This window comes from Eurytemora carolleeae, unplaced genomic scaffold (assembly GCF_000591075.1).
Source record: "Eurytemora carolleeae unplaced genomic scaffold, Eaff_2.0 scaffold739, whole genome shotgun sequence".
Lineage (NCBI taxonomy): Eukaryota > Metazoa > Arthropoda > Copepoda > Calanoida > Temoridae > Eurytemora > Eurytemora carolleeae.
This window is the reverse complement of record NW_019396827.1, coordinates 126,315-148,187: the sequence shown is the minus strand read 5'-3', so window position 1 is coordinate 148,187 and position 21,873 is coordinate 126,315. Positions and strand designations below refer to the sequence as shown.

At 31.7% G+C, this 21,873-nt stretch overlaps 3 protein-coding genes across 3 annotated transcripts in view; all 3 read right to left on the bottom strand.

Moving 5' to 3' along the window:
* Positions 1-114: 114 nt before the first annotated feature.
* On the bottom strand, positions 115-5,961 carry LOC111709116 (solute carrier family 25 member 51). Its single transcript, XM_023482721.1, has 11 exons — positions 5,893-5,961; positions 5,338-5,453; positions 5,028-5,073; positions 4,593-4,681; positions 3,999-4,034; positions 3,817-3,852; positions 3,238-3,343; positions 2,667-2,750; positions 2,296-2,402; positions 1,419-1,503; positions 115-309 (listed from the first exon to the last, which is right to left on the bottom strand). Exons 1-10 carry the CDS (start codon positions 5,959-5,961, stop codon positions 1,428-1,430), a joined length of 765 nt encoding a protein of 254 aa, XP_023338489.1. The 3' UTR covers positions 115-309; positions 1,419-1,427.
* A 2,870-nt stretch (positions 5,962-8,831) lies between these two features.
* LOC111709122 (uncharacterized) lies at positions 8,832-18,475 on the bottom strand. The gene is made up of 13 exons (XM_023482729.1): positions 18,368-18,475; positions 17,030-17,123; positions 16,001-16,075; positions 15,128-15,276; positions 14,460-14,529; positions 13,575-13,631; positions 12,779-12,851; positions 12,595-12,662; positions 12,215-12,257; positions 11,701-11,793; positions 11,113-11,196; positions 10,406-10,469; positions 8,832-9,355 (listed from the first exon to the last, which is right to left on the bottom strand). Exons 1-13 carry the CDS (start codon positions 18,452-18,454, stop codon positions 9,302-9,304), a joined length of 1,011 nt encoding a protein of 336 aa, XP_023338497.1. The 5' UTR covers positions 18,455-18,475; the 3' UTR covers positions 8,832-9,301.
* LOC111709120 (uridine diphosphate glucose pyrophosphatase) overlaps positions 18,460-21,873 on the bottom strand; it is a 4,909-nt gene continuing 1,495 nt past the window's right edge. Inside the window, exons 4-8 of the mRNA XM_023482727.1 lie at positions 21,672-21,758; positions 21,298-21,410; positions 20,847-20,910; positions 19,872-19,927; positions 18,460-18,906 (exon numbers count right to left, since the gene is read on the bottom strand). Of these exons, the coding sequence (XP_023338495.1) occupies positions 18,739-18,906; positions 19,872-19,927; positions 20,847-20,910; positions 21,298-21,410; positions 21,672-21,758 (488 nt within the window). The 3' untranslated portion in view covers positions 18,460-18,738. The remainder of the gene's footprint in view (positions 18,907-19,871; positions 19,928-20,846; positions 20,911-21,297; positions 21,411-21,671; positions 21,759-21,873) is intronic.

Genomic DNA, 21,873 nt, shown 5'->3' with positions numbered 1-21,873 from the left:
TTTTGCACATTTTCGTGCAGTTCAAAGATAAAATTTGAACGAATTAAACTAAAAAAGATTATGAACTAATGGGAATTGTTGAAGAATATTTTAACATAAATAAAAAAACAGAACTTGACAGAAAATTCATTTCTTTCTAAGAATGACTAACAAAATATAAATATCTAAAAATTAACACAAAGAGAAAAATTTCCTGAAAATTGTAATAAAATTGATAAAATTTTACAGTCTAAATAATCATCTCAATTATTTATATATATCAAGCTCTTCAGATGATGCTATGTGTTAACGAAGCTCTGTAGAATCAGCCTGAGAATGAGCAACTAATCAATTAATATCGCAAAAATTTTAAATGACATTTCAAAGAGAGATGGAAGGCAACCCTCACCAAGGAATTCCGAGCCGTAAATGACGTCACAAAATGGATATGTGGCAGCACGCTTACCCGTAGAAATTCAACCCGCAACTTTTTTGTTTTCTTAGAAAACCTCGTTTTGTTTGTTTGTTTTTATCCTTTGGGATAACTGATAGCAAATGTATTTTTACGATTAAAAAACAAGAATCCAATCATATTTAGCATCACTAAATAAAATTCGAACACATAGGGATTAAATCAAGCTTTTAAGACATTCACTAATCAAAGTATAAAAACAAATTACCCGAAGTCGGAACTTGAGGTGAAAATAGTTTTGATGTGTAACGCCTGAACTCTACATTAAGAGGCTTAACCTTTCGTGCGGGCCAATGAGAACCCTTAGACTATTATGCTTTCGTGCGGGCCAATGAGAAACCTTAGACCATTATGCTTTCGTGCGGGCCAATGAGAACCCTTGGAACATTATGCTTTCGTGCGGGCCAATGAGAACCCTTAGACTATTATGCTTTCGTGCGGGCCAATGAGAACCCTTAGACCATTATGCTTTCGTGCGGGCCAATGAGAAACCTTAGACCATTATGCTTTCGTGCGGGCCAATGAGAACCCTTAGACCATTATGCTTTCGTGCGGGCCAATGAGAACCCTTAGACCGTTATGCTTTCGTGCGGGCCAATGAGAACCCTTAAACCACTATGCTTTCGTGCGGGCCAATGAGAAACCTTAGACCATTATGCTTTCTACCATACAGAGACTGGACTATATTTGCGTTTTAAGAACAGATTTATCTCCATCTGTTCAACCAAAAGCTACCAACTCAGCTCAAATCATCAGAACAATTCAAGATTATCAATAAATCAACAAAATCATATTATATACTTCATAAATAATCAATTTTCATGGTATTCAAAGCTTTATATTAGTTGTAAAATATTGTGTAATGTGCATGAAAGCATGACAAAAAATCAATCATTGATCAAGCAATAGATCAATTCAATCAATTCAATCAATCAATCAATTAATCAATTCAAGATTAGTTTTCTCCCTATGACTGTCAGCTGCCTCTTGCATTAAGATGGTTCCTCAAGTACTCATAGGATACATTAGTTATACCCCAGGATATAAACGATCTAAATAGGGTACATTAGTTATACCCCAGGATATAAACGATCTAAATAGGATATATTAGTTATACCCCAGGATATAAACGATCTAAATAAGATATATTAGTTACACCCCAGGATAGAAACGATCTAACTAGGATCGATTAGTTATACCCCAGGATATAAACGATCTAAAAAGGATACTAGGATACATTAGTTATACCCCAGAATATAAACGATCTAAATAGGATACATTAGTTATACCCCAGGATATTAACGATCTAAATAGGATATATTAGTTATACCCCAGGATATAAACGATCAAAATAAGATACATTAGTTACACCCCAGGATATAAACGATCTAAATAGGATCGATTAGTTATACCCAGGATATAAACGATCTAAATAGGAATAATAGGATACATTAGTTATACCCTAGAATATAAACGATCTAAATAGGATACATTAGTTATACCCCAGGATATAAACGATCTAAATAGGATATATTAGTTATACCCCAGGATATAAACGATCAAAATAGGATACATTAATTACACACCAGGATATAAACGATCTAAATAGGATACATTAGTTACACCCCAGTATATTAACGATCTTAATAGGATATGTTAGTTGAACTCCAGCATATAAATGATCTAAATAGGATAATTAGTTATACCCCAGGATGAACCCGTGAGATCAGAATATTATGTACCTAAGATCAGGATATTTTGTACCTAAGATCAGGATATTATGAACCTAAGATCAGGATATTATGTACCTAAGATCAGGATATTATGTTCAGGATATTATGTACCTAGTATAGTTGACATGAACACCTCGAAACATCCCCCAGAGTCCACGTTCTCTATACAGAGCTAGGAAAACTTTACTAAAACTCTGAAATTCTCCTCCCAGTGTTTTCTAAATTAAAAATAAAATCATTTGGGTCATATAGTTAAGTTAAGGGTTCGTTAATTTTGTGTATAATGTAAATAAACTATTACTATTAAATTAAGGAATTTGTAAGGAAACAACCCCCAGACATCCACCAGGTGTTGGGGCCACAACTTTCAAAGCCCCCAAAACCGTTCCAAGCAAGTTAAAAAAATAATAAAGGGTGAATTTTTTCTTGGATATATAAAAAATATGAACAAAAACATTAACAAACATGGTTTATCAGTTTACCTGCATATGAGTTTTTGTAGTATTAATAGGAAATGAAATGGTACTGATCAGGGCACCCAGACAAGCCCCTGAGATGAAATCAGCCTAAAACAACAAAACCAGTTTTAATCAAATATTCATTAAATTCATGGTGAACCAATTATGTAGTTTACTTGTTTATTTATTTCCAAAAAGATTGACTTCATAAAAATATAATTGAAGCAAAAAACTTTCAAATATCAACATCTTTATCTGAATTTTATTTGCTTACGATACGAGAGTAAATATTAAATATTCGACCTTCATCTTATGCCTGAATTACATTTAAGTTTCTGTCTTAAAATTCAATTTTTACAATAATAGTTTCTCTTTAAAAGTGACTCTCGGATTTATGCTGCAGCAACGATAAAGGAAAACTCATAAATTAAAACCTTTTCATAGAAGAAGAAGACATGTTCATGATTGTATTTAGACAAGGAATTAAAGATTACCGCTGTGAATAAGATTTGCCATTTTATACATGGAGGGTCAATTAACAAGTTTCCTTAGAAATGACCAATGTATCCAATTGTAGTGATGTGTTGTTACCTACCAGTAAACCTAGGTTTGGATGTTCAGGAACAAATGTTCTCAGTTTATCTCGACAAGAGAAAAATATAACATTACTCGGCCCGTTCCTCATTAATATGGCGGACAGCCTAGGAAATACACAATCAACTCATCAATTAATCAATTCATCAATCAATCAACTCATCAATTAATCAATTCATCAGTCAATCAATTCATCACTCAATCAATTCATCAATCAATTCATCAATCAATCAATTCATCAATCAATCAATTCATCAATCAATCAATTCATCAATCAATCAATTCATCGATCTATCAATTCATCAATTCAGTCATCATAAACATTTACACTACCAATAAACCAATTAATCAATTTAGTTGTCTTTAGTATTTATGATCAATCAATAGATTATCCAAATAATTAATCACTCGGTCATTCAATCAACCAATCAACTAATAAATCAATTAGAAAGTAATAACAATCAACCAATAACATAAGATACTCATCAAGAATGACAAAAAATATTATTAATTCATGTTAATCAACCACTTTTTCCAATAATAATTCAAAAACATTAATTTAAACAATGCTAATGCTTACCCTCGATAATATTCCTTTATCCCAAATACCCGCAAACTGATGAACGATTATTCAAAAAAGTAAAATCTTGTTTGTATATCACGGTCGGACTAATCACATATGGTGTTTTCCTTTTCTGTCTATTTTTTTTTTTACTTTTAAAACTTTGTGACTATTTGTTTTTATAATATTGAATATGTTCCCTATTGAATGCGTGCGGAGTGTTCTTAAACTGTTTCCTAAAAATATGAAATTATCTAAATTAAAGTTTTTCTGACNTTAAAGTGGTTTTAAGAATTTTTATTTTAAAAATCAAGCAGAAATTTTGAAACATGAAATTGGCCGTTAAAAATATATATTAAGTAGTAATCTCTCTGTGTTTGTTTGTCCGATCATAACTCATGAACTCCGGCCTTGGACCTTTACCTTAAACTTTAATTGGGGAACTCGGGAGAACAACATGTTCTTAACATAGTTTTGAGTTGAGCGGGCCGACTTTTATTGGGAAAAAAAATGAAAATCGTAATTTAAGACCAAGTGCGGGTAAACGGCAGGAGTAACTATGAGTAACTAGGTTCCCAAGCTAGTTTTAAAAATATGAAAGAAATCATGAATATTATAGTTAGATGTTACTAGATGTACTAGATCAATAGTGAGAAGTATTTGAACTGGGTAGACTTAAGAGTTCAACCACTTCTCTCTTACGCCGAGTCAAGTTAAAGAGAACTGGTTAACTTAGTTTTCGCAGTTTAACTATGTCTTGCTATTCATTAAATTTGGTCCTTGATCTTTCTAACCTGTACTTATCGTCTAGCATGAGAGTTTGAACACGTTCAAACGGAGTTAGTAAAGCTTCAGTACATCCTGCCAACATCGCGGCTAAAACCTTAATAATAAATCATAAATAAGAACCATCATTTGTAATAATAGCTAACGACAAAATTATTTGACTTCTTCAAGACGACATTTTATTAGTTTAGAAAGAAAAAATGCACGAAATCCAGGGGTGAAAAATTATACAAAATTAAAAAAAGTCTGTAAAATCCAGTAGATATCTACTTTTTCTACTTATCTCTTGTAAGGGCATGAAGGTGAAAACAAACAAAAAACAATATTAAATATACCAAACAAAATCAATCGAAATCTTTTGCGGTTCGTTAGCAAATATTAAGATGGCTGACCCGGAATAAACAAAATGGATGCCAACCAAATACTTATAGTTGCATAATTACCTTGGCGGGTGCAACATTGAACCCCATACCACCCTCTAGCGTTCTCCTTTACACAATAACTTTTCTTACTTTCAATATCGAGATTAAAAATGTTTTGCTCAGAAATTGCTTAATGAATAAAAAAGGATATTATTTCCAAATGCAGATTTTAATTCTCCTAGGTTGGTTTAATCTTTTAATCCGTCAATTTTTGGAGTGGAAAAAATTCTGTTGATTTTTTATAAGTAAGATGAAAATTATCTAGATGTAATTTCCCCGAAAAAAAACTATAATATTGAAGAAAATTAGTTTTAAACGTAAGACAATATACCTGTACTGATCATAGCAACCGAACATTATAGAGTAAGATAAACTCTTCTGTAGAAGAGGAGGAAGGATACCCCGGTACAGAGATAGCATTCCTTCACTACGGATCTGGTTCACAGCCTAGTTTAACAAGAAGCATGCATACAGAAGTTCAGAGGTTTAGAGGAAAAAAAGGTTTAGAGGATATAGAGGCTTAGAGGATACAGAGGTTTAAAGGATGCACAGCTTTAGAGGATACAGAGGTTTAGAGTTTACAAAGTTTAGAGTTTGCAGAGGTTTAGGGGATATAGAGGCTTAGAGGATACAGAGATTTAGAAGATACAGAGGTTTAAGAATACAAAGGTTTAGAGGATACAGAGGTTTAGAGGATACAGAGGTTTAGAGGATAAATAATAATAAATATAATATACATAATGAAGATTAAAACTTTAAATACAGAATTTTAGAGGTTTTAAGGATTCAAAACTACAGTAAGGTTTTTTTGTGTTTCAATTCAAGTTCTAATTCCTTAATTTTGTAAGATGCTAACTTTTTACTTGACAACATTAAAAATATTCACCTCAAGAGCAGATATTCCATGTAATTGTTGCCTGAAAATACAAAAATTAATAAAATGTATAATTAGCATTATCATTATTATTGTTAGCAGACAATAATAGTAGTAATAATATACTCTTATCCTAGATAATATTAACAAATGGGTAAGAGCATAAATATAAATTGATTTGAGGAATTTGAGGATGTGGGGATGATACTTTTCAATACTTTTTACCTCAAAATTCTTTCAATTTTATAGAATAACTTTTGGAGAGGGTAAATATATCAATGAGTTATTAAATATACATATAACTCATGCCAGTCTTAAAATAATTAAATTAAAAACTAAATTAAAAAGATGAAATTGATTCTTGAAAATGAAAAAAATCTTACTCGGTTTATGAAGCTTTCCTTCCGGAACTTTCTGTGCAACATACAGGTCTATTTAATATAATATTGAACATCTTAAAGAAACTAAACAAGAGGTAACGGGAGGTGGGGAGGTAGTTCTATAGAAAAAAAATAAACCTCTTAAAAAGACATGAAAAAATACGTTAGGTTGTAAAAAAAATGTTTTTAGTACAAAATTATAGATATTCGATTCCTGAAATTTTCGGGGACATTTTAAACTAGGTTTTCTCCTCTTCTAATGCGTCGTCCATTCCAAATCTAAACATTACAATATTCCAAATCTAAACATTACAATATTCCAAATCTAAACATTATACAATATTTAAAATCTAAACATTACAATATTCCAAATCTAAACATTATACAATATTTAAAATCTAAACATTACAATTTTCCAAATCTAAACATTACAATATTCCAAATCTAAACAATACAATATTCCAAATCTAAACAAAACAATATTCCAAATCTAAACATTACAATATTCAAAATCTAATCATTAGAATATTCAAAATCTAAACAATACAATATTCAAAATCTAAACATTGCAATATTCAAAATCTAAACAATTTTCAAATCTAAATATTACAATATTCCAAATCTAAACATTACAATATTCCAAATCTAAACATTATACAATATTCCAAATCTAAACATTACAATATTTTAAATCTAAACACTATACAATATTTCAAATCTAAACATTACAATATTCCTAATCTAAACATTACAATATTACAAATGTAAATATTACAATATTCGAAATCTAAACATTACAATATTCCAAATCTAAACATTACAATATTCCAAATCTAAACATTATACAATTTTCCAAATCTGAAACATTACAATATTTCAAATCTTAACATTACAATATTCCAAAAAACATTGTACAATATTCCAAAAAACATTGTACAATATTCCAAAAAACATTGTACAATATTCCAAATCTAAACATTATACAATTTTCCAAATCTGAAACATTTCAATATTTCAAATTTAGAAATTAAAATATTTCAAATCTAAACACTATACAATTTTCCAAATCTGAAACATTACAATATTCCAAATCTAAACATTAGAATATTTCAAATCTAAACATTACAGTATTCCAAATATAAATATTACAATATTCAAAATCTAAACATAAGAATATTCAAAATCTTAACATTTCAATATTCAAAATCTAAACATTAGATTATTCCAAATCTTAAACATTCCAATATTACAAATCTAAACATCACAATTTTCCAAATCTGAAACATTACAATATTCCAAATCTAAACATAAGAATATTCAAAATCTGAAACATTACAATATTCAAAATCTAAACATAAGAATATTCAAAATCTGAAACATTACAATATTCAAAATCTAAACATAAGAATATTCAAAATCTTAACATTTCAATATTCCAAATCTAAACAATAGACTATTCCAAATCTTAAACATTCCAATATTCCAATTATTAACATCACAATTTTCCAAATCTGAACATCACAATTTTCCAAATCTGAAATATTACAATATTCCAAATCTAAACATTACAATATTTCAAATCTAAACTTTAAAAGTAATTTTCGTAGTATTTTTCAATGCCTACTTTTAAACCTTATGAAATTAGGGCATTTAAGAAAATAGCAAGCTAAAACGAATGTGAAGGATCTTTAAAAAAATCCCTTTTACGACTAAATTATCACACCCCTGATATTTCTAGTCGTAAAAACAAGTAGACTACTATAATTCATCACAACCCTGATATTTCTAGTCACGAAAACAGTTAATGAATTCATCACAATCCTGATATTTCTTGTCCTGGAAACAACCGGAATTCCGTAAATGAATTTATCACAATCCTGATATTTCTAGTCCGAAAATGAATTTACAGAATATATTACAAATGAACAACTTAAGGTTGCCAGGGTTGACAGAAAAACTAAAAATTTATTTTGAAATTTGAAATTATTAGATTTGTATAATTTTTTTCTATAGGAAAAATTAACTGCTTGTCACAAAGATGTACGTACAATGTACATATATATCCCTGAAAGACAGAAAGCTGGCGGTCATCCAAACCTATCAGCTGATCGTGTTTATACAGAATGCACTCAAACGTACATCGAGTTTCGACAACGGTAAATCTAGTGTTCGAAATGCGAGCACAGGTGTCAAGCACGACGTTTGTTAGACGAACGGAGGAAGAGGAAGGCAGGCGGCCATGAGCCACCACTGTTTCCCCTTCCGTGCCACATTTCAGCTTGTGTCTCTTCCGGTAGCCATGAACCCCCTTATTTCCTCTTCCGGGCCACCACATTTGACTCTTCCGGGCAAAACTACTTTTTAAAGTTTTAATTTTAAATATTCCAATTTATATAAAACACTGAAAATGTGCCGTGTATCAACTAGCTTTAAAACAACATAAAGTACACAAAAGCAAATGTGCTAAAAAAAAATCTTACCATAAATAGAAAAAGAAATTTATATAAATGTTACTAATTACCTAAGCGAATACAGCTTTAATACAGCTTTTATCCAGCCAGTTTCATTTTATCTGAAAAAGGTATAAAACTATCAATTTCGGATAAAAATATAAACATTTTGTATATACAATATAATATGTGAATAATTCATGAACGATTGAAAACGATTTTTTATGTTTATTTATCTTATCACCTTTAGTTTAATGTTAATTGACTTTTGTTACATTTTAGGTGTTAATATTTTTATTCGCAGAAAAGAAACTGGCATAATTTTACAATACTTCTAATTTGGCTTGAAAATATATGTTTAACCAGATGCCGGATAAGAAAGTCTTGAGCACCCCCCCCCCCTGTATCAAGCTCTTAAATGCATTATTATCATTGTTACATATTTTTTAATTACACTGTATTCGAGGTTTTGTACTGAATAAAGTAAATTTAAAGAACTGTTTAAATTGCTGTCGCTAATTCTGATTAGTTTCTGGTGTTGCTGTTGCTATTGCTGATCCAATAGTTTGAGCGATTTTATTATACTCTGGGCTAAATCGCGCCGGGCGTGGTGGAGGATAGCTCTTGAAGGGCCCATTTCTTATCCTGCAAATTTCACATCAAAATTATATAGGTAGAAAAAGTGAAAAGATACAATAAAATATATTTAAAAATAAAAAAAATTATAAAAATTTTTCAAAAATATTAAAAAACCATAAAAAAGGATAAGATAAGTGTATATAAAAAAGAATATAAATATATCAATGAGTTATTAAATATACATATAAATAAAAAAGATACGAAGATTAGGTTAGAATAAATATTTAATAAGACAAGAAAAGACAAAAATAACCAAATGTCCGGAAAAGTTTTCAACCCATACAAGAGTCAAAATCTAAGAACTACGCAAGCTAGCGTTGTATCACTATTTAAAATGGATTTATAGTAATGAATAAGACGAAAATAAGTGTATTGTATATGTCAAGCATCTGGCCCGAAGGTCAAAAAATAAAAATATTAACATGAACAGTTGTCCTTATAGATTAACAATTACAATTTTAATCTCTCATTGTAATATGAAGAATTTTAACAGTTTCACTGATAGGGCTCCAATCTCAACACTCAAATACTTAAAAACTAAACAAAAATTATTTGTCCGAACAGTTATTTTCCCCAATTTTAAGATTCCATGAGAATTGTTTGAGCCCCGAGCGAACGGGAAAGAAATATTATTGGGAGACGGGCCAGGTGAATGAATAAAATGTTCATAAAATATATCCCTGGTTCAGAATTCACAAGTACAGAGGTACAGAGGTACAGAGGTACAGAGGTACATAGGTACAGTGGTACAGAGGTACAGAGGTACAGTGGTACAGAGGTACAGAGGTACAGAGGTACAGAGGTACAGAGGTACAGAGATACAGAGGTACAGAGGTACAGAGGTACAGAGGTACAGAGGTACAGAGGTACAGAGGTACAGAGATACAGAGGTAAAGAGGTACAGAGGTACAGAGGTACAGAGGTACAAATGTTCAATAACTATGAAATCAGAAGCTCTGGAAAAACAGGACTTTTTCCTCTTCAATTATTTATTCAAAAAACTTCCTTCTATGAGTTCAGGGTTGGGGGAAGGGGTTAAAAAGTTGACTATTTCACCTGTATTTGTTTAAGTATAGCAGAATACTGAACTACAAGGTTAGAAAACTCCGGTCCAACAACACTAATTACAAAACACAAACTCAAATAATAAAAAAAAGAATGAATGGGAATATAAAAAAAATGGGAATATAAGAAAAAGGGTAATTTCCTAGATAACGATTTTTGCAGGTCAAAAGTAAAACAAAAAAAATAATTACAATTATTTCCTCTGTTTTACAGAGTTTCTTAAAGATCATTTTGCATCTAAATACCGGTATTTTGCATCTAAATACCGGTATTTTGCATCTAAATACCGGTATTTTGCTTCTAAATACCGGTATTTTTCCACTGCTTTTCACAGTAAGTATCTATATAAAGAGTTGAAAAATGTCAATAAAACATTACTTTTCAAATATGCGAATTGCAGAAAAATTCGCCTTAGGAAAAAGTGCTCACATTAGGCAAAATGTTCGTCAAAAGGTTACATGTTATTTTTTTATATCTTAGAGGTCCTTCAAGCACACTGTGAAGGTAAGATGCTCAAAATTTTACAAATTGGTGACCAAAAGATTTAGATTTTTGTAAAATTTGAAAATTTTGCGAGAAAAGGTATTATTAAATCCGTGAACTTTTTTGTTATGTTTTATATTGTACAAAGAGAAGATGCTCATAGATAGAGCCATAATGAAAACGTGTAGTAATTTATAAATAGGCTGTTTTTGTTCCTGTATTGAGATATTGTATTGTTAAGCGAGGTTAGAGTACACTCTGCAGTACTAATCTTCTCACTCAGTCGACTCTTCAACATTCTTAAACAGAAAACATGAAATTCAATATTAATGAAACTTATTTATCTAGAAAATCTTGAGATTTGAACAAGAAAATAAAGAGAAATTCCTGATGTTATTAGTTCAGTGCTTAAGACTAATTTCATTTTGATCCTGATACAGATTAGACCATGAACATTTCTTTATGATTCACTGATTTTTAAAACAAATTTTTCTTCGTTTTAAACAATTCTCCTTCTATTTGTCGCGTATTCTTAAGCTTAATCTTGATTTACCATCAAAGTTTAGGAAAGTTATAATAATCTCTTATTTTTTTAAAAGAGGAGATTTGTGTTTAGGGTGCAAATAGTTTTATTTAACAAGTGTTGGATGATTTTTGCTCATTGGATCCAATGGATCCGGATTACAGGTTAGCAATAATCCTAATCTGCGCTATTTCAAGCATTTTTAAGCATTTAGAATAATATTAATAATATTGGAGTACATAGATTTATGACCTTAAGTTAATTAGCAGAACTGACTGACCTGATGGCTTTCAAAGCGTCCTTGCTGTAGGTAGAATGCTTTATTTCAAGTTCAAGGCAACTCAACTTTAGCCGGATAGTTTCACACTTAGCTCTAGATAATTTAAATAGTATTATCACATAGAAATATCAATAAATAATATTAGCAGACACTTTCAAGTTACTGTACTCTTTGCACTAGAAATGGTTGCGATTTCAAACATTTTCTGATTGAAAACAAAAAAACAAATAAATTCAAAATACTAATTAAAATTTAAGTAGATCAAACATAAGAAACATACCCGTAAGCCCCTCCCCCCCCCGTTTGAAGAGCCCCAGTCCCAAGTACGTGCACAAACATAATAAGGAAAAAGATATAAAAGTCCCCGTTCGTTCAAGATATTTTCAAAGAAACCCCTAATTTTTAAGTTTTTCTACTAGACTTGATTAATGGATTTTTTTATTCTATCTTGGAATCTAAGTGTAGGATCTGGAAGCCCCCTCCCCCCCTATTTCACTTTTGACCTTTTTAATACCTCATATATTGAACTTGAACCGATGTAGCATCCAGCTTTGTACCTGACAATCTCCAAGATTCAAATTTATTATTTACAATTTTCTTAAAACTTAAGATGGAGCTGAGATGGAAAATTTCTCTCTGATCTCTAATTGGTCAATTACCGGAGAGATCGGAGGGGAAGAGTTAAATCGGAAAGAAAGAGTTTATCTTGCTAAGAAGGACAGAAGTTCAACTCCTTCCGATCATTTAAAAGTTCCTTTCTCCAGAAGCAGAAAAAAATTTTATAATTGAATCCACGATTTGATGTGCAATCAAAATTCTTGTTAAAACTAAAACACGACATTTATAAGTACCTAAAATTACAAAAATATTTCTTGAAATGTGAATCCTAGGTTCCTGCATAGTGTTTACTGATCAAAATATTAAGTTTCTCTCCCATACTCTGCAGTACGACACTTTGTTTACTAACAACACAATCATTTACCATCATGAATTTATAAGAACTTAAATGTAAAAATGTTAAATAAATAAAAATTACTTAACCATTAGTTAATAATAAAATGCATTAATGAATGTATTCCTGATAGCCTGCATTAGGTTTTTATTACAAAGTTTTATTTCTCCTTCAATTCTACGAACTTCTTCCACTAATTCTAAAAATACAGCAAATCAAGACAACAAAATATAATCGTGCTATGTTTAAAGAAATCAACAATCGTCAACATATTTATGTTAAGGCTAAAGTAAATAAAAATAAAGATAGTTAAGTTGTATACATACAATGAAAAATGAAACGTATGTAATCTGCTATATTTAAAATAAATATTTCGCTAACAATTCCGCTAATTGTTATTGGGCTATTTTAAAAAACGAGTCCTGGCCATTATGGCTGAAATCTACAAGATATTCAGGAGTCAATATAATTCCATTTCTGATCCCAAATGGGATCGGGGTTGGAAGTACATTTAGGGGCATTAAAATACACTTTCTGTGTCATTGTGAACTTTGGCAATATAAGAGATAAATTATTATATACAGAAAAATATACACTCCCTTGCAGTATACATTCTGCACTATGGAATTTTTTCTACAACTGAACATCATACAACATGGCTAATTTCTGCCTCTAATATCAATCAATCAACATTTGGGATCGTTGGAATCATGACTTATAAACTTAATGAACATTTTATTATTAATTATATTTATTTATAATATTATTAATTTATTTTATTAATAACAGAAAGACAAAAATTCCACTTTTTATTTAGAAGAGAGGGGGACACTGACCCTGTAAACGTCCATGGGATGGGGGGGGGGCACTGACCCATGTATATGTCCATGGGATGGGAGGGGGGAGGGGGGTAATGTTTTACCTGAAATCTTGTCATGAAGACGAATAAGATGAGGATGAAGCAAACTTCGCCGAGTTTCTAAAATAATTAAAAATACTAGGCTCTTCTGATTCAAGTTTAAATTGTGGCTTTATCTGTTCATACAAAATAAAACAATTAATCAGCACTGTGTTAACCTTCAACCAGCTTGTCAAGTCAAGTATTCTTGACAAAATTTTATTTTCTTTCAAAATAATCAGAATCAGGGACAATCAAAAGAGGGAAAAGAAAATATCTTGCTAGTTCCAATCTCCAGAAGCAGAAATTTTTTTTATAATAGAATCCACGATTTGACGTGCTATTAAAATTCTTCTTAAAAATAAAACACGACATTTATAAGTACCTAAAATTACAAACATATTATTTGAAATGTGAATCCTAGGTTCCTGCATAGTGTTTACTGATCAAAATAAGAGAGAAACGATGAAAAGAATCAAATCAGAATTTTTCTGTATCAACTCTATCCAATTCATAAGATTAAATATTCAAGCATAATAAATTGTTTAAAAAAATAAAAAATGATAAAAAGATCACGGATTTCATCATATTTTTTCGTACATTAAACATTTTTTAGATGTCAAATCTTTGAAATTCTGAGCATCCTTAAACCTTCCCTGGGGTCACGATTATTGCCATAAAAGATGTGGGCTGAATCAGTACAGTCGTTTATTGGATACAAACAGACAAACACCATAACAGACAAGCAAAGTATATCTAGAGAAGTCAATTCCTAATTATTCCTTTATTTTTCACCTTTAAAATAAGTTCTTTTGTCTGTAAGGGTTTTTGTCATTATAAAATATAAGAACGCACAAAAGTGTCACAAACATCTATTAGAAGGAAAATAGTTTTTACAAGTTGAGTTACCTAATTCACTATCATTACTGAGTATACTATACAGGGATCTAGTTTCTTCAAACAATCTTTCTTCCATGCTCTAAAAAAATAGATAGATACATGATTTTAAAAAACTTTTCTATTATTGTAATAATTTTACGTAAAGCATAATACCATATTAATAAAAATAATATTTTTAATTCAAATGGAAAAAAATCTGAAATATTTTTATTATGTTGGAGACAACAATTTGGCTAAATTTATCAATAAATCAAATAAAAGATCTTGAACTAAACCCTTCTGGAATGTGGGAAGAACAAAACGATGTTAGGTAATTCCCAGTGGCTTTTCCCAAGCGACAATTTCCCAAGGGTATTTTCCCAAGTGGCAACTTCTCAAGTGTATTTTCCCAAGTGGTAACTTCCCAAATGTGCAATTTCCCAAGCGGCAACTTCCTAAGTCTGTCCTTGTCATAGCGCTCGGCCCATAGCTTTTCTAGCCTCAGCGCTCGGCCCCTAGTCAGTCCTAGCCGCAGCACTCGGCCCCTTTGCAGCCTGCGGCGCCTCAGAAAGCCTCACCTAACTTTGGGAAGTAGCCTTTGGGAAAATGTACATTTGGGAAGTTGCCTTTTAAAAAATTATCACTTGGAAAGTCAATGCCTTCGGGAAAGAACCTAGCACCAACAAAACAACCCGCACCTCTCTCAAAGCCTTCTGTAGTTCAGGTTTCATCCTCTGCTCTGGGATAAGAGATGAGTCCAAGCCTAGGGTTGTGATCTCCTCCCCTCCTCCTCCACCTCCCACTCCTCTAAGTTCGTCTTTCTCAGTTTTACCAAGCACAATAAAACCTGATTGACAAAAAATTTCAATATCTATATATATATATAAAACGCAGTAATTTCTGTGTTTTCAGATTTTATGTCTGATCATGACTTATGAACCCCCTGACCTATTTGTCTCAAATTTTGATTGGGGAACACGATAGAACCATGGTAATGTTCTTACCTTGATAATTTCTTTTAAAATTAAGTAGGTTGACTTTTTTAGAGAAAGTTTAGTTTTCAGGCAAAGCTGGGTTCCCAAGCAAGTGATGTAATAAAGATATTTTTCAAAATCATTTAGAGCTTGGGAAAAGATATGGAAAAGGGACTTTCTGAACTTTTTTGCTTCTGCCAAAAAGAATGAGTTTTAATTCTTTTTTAAAAAGGATTGTTGCATTAAGCTTTTGTTTTCTTGCTTTTAAAATTTCTTGAATTAAAAACTTTATAAACTTACTTGAAATAAGTTCAGCCTGGGTTAAACTATTTGATAGTTCAGATTGCTGTGGGAAGATATAGTTCATAAACTTACTTGAAATAAGTTCAGCCTGGGTTAAACTATTTAATAGTTCAGATTGCTGTAGGAAGATATAGTTCATAAACTTACTTGAAATAAGTTCAGCCTGGGTTAAACTATTAAGTTCAGATTGCTGTGGGAAGATATAGTTCATAAACTTATTTGAAATAAGTTCAGCCTGGGTTAAACTATTTGATAGTTCAGATTGCTGTGGGAAGATATAGTTCATAAACTTACTTGAAATAAGTTCAGCCTGGGTTAAACTATTTGATAGTTCAGATTGCTGTGGGAAGGTGGGGTCCAGAGAAATATCTTAAAATACAATTAATATAATTATTACACAAATATTTGACTAATCAGATAGACCCCCCCCCCCCCGTACGTAAAGGCTAGAGTAGTCCAGGTGGGGGAAATGGGAAAAACTCAATTTTGAATTGCAAGCTTTGAAACTAAATGAAATTGAGTCTTTGCCACAAGCTCAAATTTTCTAACCTCTTTATCTATAGCAACCTGATGGTGTATGTTCCATTCTTTATCTGAGAATGTTTACCATTTCAGATGACAATTATACAATGAGATTAGGCTTCATTTATTGAGTAAATAGCCAAAAGAACCACCAGGAAAGCATTTTTGTCATTTTCAGTTACATTTATGTCTTTTATTGATATTCTAAGCAATTGCAGAGATTTCTTATTTTAAACCTGAGAAGTATGTATGTGCTAGACCTGCCTCAGGAACGTGATCTTATGTGTTATCTGTTGCAGATAAAATTACATGAGATCTCAGATTAAGAATAAGAATAATTATAAGATCTGAAAGGGAACCCGACATGGAAACCCCAGACCGCCCTCAGGGTGCAGAGCATCAACATGCAGTCTGCAGCCTGGAAGTTCCAAAGATGTGGAGAACAGGGGAGTTGCCGGTATGCCTCGATCCGGCGAATCTCTAAGGTTTGTAGATCAACAGTGTAAATCTTTGTTATTTCAACCTTAGATTGTTTGATCTAACAGAATTCATAGTTGAAATATCAAAGGTATATAGGGATTACAAAATACGAGTTTGTGACAAAGACTCAATTCCTTTTTTTAAAAAAATATGTAATTCTCGCAAAAAAGTTTTTCAATCATTCAGAAAACTAAAAGTGAGAGAAATTACTATTAATTTTCTTCAATCCAAATGTTTTAATTCCAAGATAAGTACATAATCTTCTAGCAAAGTTTTAAATAATTAAATATATCAAGTATTTACTAGTGCATGTAAATCTACCTGAGATAGTTTGATGAAGGATTACAGCTCGGAGAAATCGTTTCCGCTTCTCATTTAAACTCTTCCGTGCAGTTTCCAGCTTATCAGCAGAGTCCTGAGGTTAAAACCTGTCTATCTTAAATCTGTTAATATTGACGGACAAATTGCAGGTATCTCGTTCAGTGAATTATTCACTTATCATCTCTTTCTGGATGACCCGTAAATATATCCAGACTGAAACGTAAATTCTTCAATTTTAAAAATAACGCTATGGATATCTAGTTTGGTTGATGTGGTTAAGTTCTATCTAAGCCTAATTTAAGTTCAATTAACAATTACTATTATTGTTAGTCTGATGATGTTTTCTATTACAGGACTATATCATGATACTGGAAGAGTCTCCAGGAACAGGCTATTTATATGTTATTGTTTTGGTTACATTTATATATTGTTGTGTACTTTACATCTTTCATGTTTCAGATATAAATACTCCTAGGCTTGGGGGTTTTATATATATCAGCTACAGGGTGTCCCACATCATATTAGACCGTCAACGGGTCTAAATTGCGATTTTCGGGACTAATAAGAAAATTTAATTCGAATAAATCATTTTGAAAAATAACATAAGGCTTATATAAGAATTTTCTTGCGGAAAATGATAAGTTCTTCGAGTATTAAGGGTTTATTTTGTCGTTAAAGATTAGAGATAATCTAATATGATATGGGACGCTCTGTATTATTGTACATATTCATTTCCAGAGAATATGTGTCACTGACATTATTATGCTAGTACTCAGGTATATTAGTCAATTTATCAATTATTGCATATTGTTGTTGTTGTTGTAGCCATTGAACCATAGTAGCATATATGGACAATAGACATGGAATAATTAAAGTATTGTTGGCCACCAACTGAATATGGGGCGATGTTTATTACAACTGTCTAATGGACCCGCATATTTAATCGAACCTACTCAATTATTACATCACCCTGGCCGATTTAAACGTTGGCAGGTTTGCATGTCGTCATTCAACGTAATGACCTTCGACAACGACTGTAATTTAAATCCATCAGTAGGAATGCTGGGAGCAAATGCCTGTTGTTAAAACAACAGTCAATATTTATTTTGTTTACTTAATATGTACTAAATGTAAAATCTTTGTGACAGAAACAATCTCATGAACTGACGAGGGTCAACCCAGACCTAAATATATTTTCAATAAATGTGGAATTAGCATCTACTTTTTTTTCTACAGAGGTTTGGTCCATCACCAGCACCGTATTTAAAAGTAAAATACTCTTTGTATAGTGTAAATTGTCAAGGTGTTATTTTAAGTGATATGTTTTTTCATAATTACCTTTGAGAGTCCAGTTTCTGTGAGTCGTTCATTTAGTTTAGACATCAGGGAATTAAACTGGGGAAGGTTTTCAATACTATCCTCCATTTTTCTCTGTAACAGGGGGTGCTTAATTCACAATGCGTCTTGACAATGGTCATGATGGACTTAACAAAAGTCTTGATGGACATAACAAGGGTCAAAGGGAACTGATAAGTGTAAGAAATGGATCATAAATGCATAAAGATCATGACAATTTGTGTTAATTCGCATAATAAATATTTTATAAATGGAGACATGAACGGATTTAAGGTATAAGAGGTAAAATAAACTACAAAGCAAGATCCATTATAATTTTAAGTTAGTTTATTACAGTGCATCTAATGGTTTGACTAGTTATATTTTGACAGTTTATTCAACATAAACCAACTAACTGCGTACAGGAAACCAGTTGGACTGTTTACACAATCAGTACTCACGTACTCCTTCACCTCATCAATAGACATTTCTCGAACATTAATCAACTCTCCTTCTGCTTGAAGTCCTCCTCCTTGGGACACCTACATTACACAGATTTAAATTTAATCTTTTGAATTACTGGACATCAAAAGGCAAGTTTTTCTTTTTTTTTATACCTTTTATCCAAATATTAATATTAAATATCATTTTGGACGATTCAGATGACAAAACCATTAAAAAGCATATCTAACTGGTGTGGGGGGAGGGTGAATTTACAAGAAAATATACAATCCTGTTTTATTATTAAAGAGATGAATGCTTTTTACCCCGCCCCTCCATTTTCCTGTTCTAACTCAAAAATAATCTTTTTTTACATTCAGGGCAAGAACAAAACTTTTTGCAAAAATTTAAATGCGTAATATTAACTGTTAATTTTAGGCGAAAATAATGTTCTTTGGGGTAAAATTAAATTTTTTTAAAATTTAATTGAAATATTGCTCGATTGAAGCCCTTTTTTGGCCCGACAGCAGGGGTGTTTACAATTCGCTAAAAAAAAACATTAAAAAAATTGTTCGCACTCCGAGCACAATTTTATTCAAAAATATGATAAAAATACCCTTTACTCAATCATTTTTCGATATAGTCAAACATTTAAAAAAAATATTTGCGCTTCGAGTACAAATTCAGAACAAGCCAATTTTTTTTGGAGTACTAGAGAGTAAACACTCCCCAATTAAAATGATGGGAAATGATTTAAAAGAAAAAAAATACTCCTGGACTGACAAATAATCAATCAAAACTTCTTTGCTAGAACCACCATACCAAAAGGTCAAAAAATTTGCCTGCGGCGCCATCAATGCAAAATGCATCCTTATGAGCTTTATTTTGCACTGCAATATTAATCTTAAAAAATTATGTCTTTTTAGTTATCGAATTTGGGGAAGGAAATCAAAAAATAATTCAGAGAGGGGGAAAAGAATAAAAAAATTGGAATTATATACACCCCTGGGAAAGTCAAATTTCTTGCAGATTTTAGTTTTAGTTTTGCTAGAAAAGTTTCTTTTACCTTCTGATTATCTGACACCTCGGCATAGAATAGGGTTTGCAAGTCTCCGCAAGAACCTGTAATACATTCTTATTAATTCAAATGACTTAAAAAGACAACATTTGAGACCTAACTACCTGAAGATAAAGGATATCTGGCCTACTTACAGATGAAGGATATCTGGCCTACTAACAGATGAAGGATATCTTTCCTACCAACAGATGAAGGATATCTTTCCTACCTACAGATAAAGGATATCTGTCCTACCTACAGATCAAGGATATCTGTCCTACCTACAGACGAAGGATATCTTTCCTACCTAAAGATGAAGGATATCTGTCCTAACTAGAGATAAAAGAAATCTGTCCTACCTAAAAATGAAGGATATTTGTCCTACCTAGAGATGAAGGATATCTTTCCTACCTACAGATGAAGGATATCCTTCTTAAATACAGATAAAGTATATCTTTTCCACCAACAGATGAAGGATATCTTATCTACCTACAGATGAAGGATATCTTATCTACCTACAGATGAAGGATATCTGTCCTACCTACAGATGAAGGATATCTGTCCTACCTACAGATAAAGGATATCTGGCCTAACTAAGGATAAAGAATATCTGTCCTATCTATAGATCAAGGATATAAATCCTTCCTACCAAGCGATGAGAGATATCTTTCCTACCTACAGATGAAGGATATATTTCCTACCTACAGATAAAGGATATCTGTCATATCTACAGATGAAGGATATCTTATCTACCTACAGATGAAGGATATCTGTCCTGCCTACAGATGAAGGATATCTGTCCTTCCTACATATGAAGGATATCTGTCCTACCTACAGATGAAGGATATCTGTCCTACCTACAGATGAAGGATATCTGTCCTGCCTACAGATGAAGGATATCTGTCCTACCTACAGATGAAGGATATCTGTCCTACCTAATGAAGGATATCTGTCCTACCTACAGATGAAGGATATCTGTCCTACCTACAGATGAAGGATAACTGGATACTTTTTCTAGGTTTTCCACTTGTATTTCATATCCGCACTCCTGATAAAAAATCAACATTATCTAAAAATAATTGTCCCCCATACAAGACATTTTCGGGGGACAAAACTATTGACCGACGGATTTACAAATAACAGATTACATCTTTAAGTGTCCCTTCCTTTACAGAGAGGCGTGCTCGATTCACAACGGTATCCTTAGTCTGAGCAAAAATTACCAAGACATTCATGATTTTTACATGAAAAAATTACAATTTTCAATTAAGGTTTTATTGTAAAAGTAACTTGCGGAAAATCAGAATTTTAGCAGATATAGTTTAAATTTTGCTAGAAAAAGTTAGGGGATTGGGATAAACTGAACATTTCCATTCAAAATAAATAGTTTAAAAATTGGAAAATCAAATTATTTTTTTGGGGATATTGTTTTTTCCTCGAGAACTTCAGCAACTGCTGTATCCTCTAGACTGAGATCCTTGTCAACTATCCCTGCACACAGCTCCAGGGTTACACCAACCTTACCATCAACATCCTCCCATCCAACACCTACCAGAGGACACACACACCATACAATTATTTTAACAAAGAGGTATCACTTAACCACAAGTTTTACTACGATATTCACAAAAATAAGAAAAAACTCAATTTTACTTCATTAAGAGTATTTTAACAGCAAAATCAGCGAAATTTTGAGAATGATTAAAAATGAAAACTTTCCGAGTTGAACGATGCAATTTCTTGAAAATGAATTTAAAAGATCAATAAATGGGCGAAAAAAATTTATTTTTAGATGAGTGTTTTCCTTCCCAGATTTTATCTCAATGTTCTTCTCTGCACATACCCTAAAATAGTTGAGATATATATTTTCTTTTAAAATCCCCTCCCTCTCTTCGACTAATATTTTTTTTTGAAAATTATTTGTTTGTTTTTTAAACTGCCGATGAATGAATTTTTGGAATGCATAAAAAGGGGATGGTGGAGTTGGCACATTTGATGTAGGGGGGGGGGG

Excerpts from the sequence above, each read along its gene's own strand:
- LOC111709116 (XM_023482721.1), bottom strand. The coding sequence starts at position 5,961 with ATGCTAATTATACATTTTATTAATTTTTGTATTTTCAGGCAACAATTA. Across the intron at positions 4,035-4,592 it reads ATGCTAGACGATAAGTACAG|GAAACAGTTTAAGAACACTC; the intron begins GTTAGAAAGATC and ends TCATATTTTTAG. Across the intron at positions 2,403-2,666 it reads CTACAAAAACTCATATGCAG|AAAACACTGGGAGGAGAATT; the intron begins GTAAACTGATAA and ends TTTTTAATTTAG.
- LOC111709122 (XM_023482729.1), bottom strand. The coding sequence starts at position 18,454 with ATGGAGGATAGTATTGAAAACCTTCCCCAGTTTAATTCCCTGATGTCT. Across the intron at positions 12,852-13,574 it reads TCTTCATGACAAGATTTCAG|AATTAGTGGAAGAAGTTCGT; the intron begins GTAAAACATTAC and ends CTGTATTTTTAG. Across the intron at positions 12,258-12,594 it reads GATCAGTAAACACTATGCAG|GTACAAAGCTGGATGCTACA; the intron begins GAACCTAGGATT and ends GGAGATTGTCAG.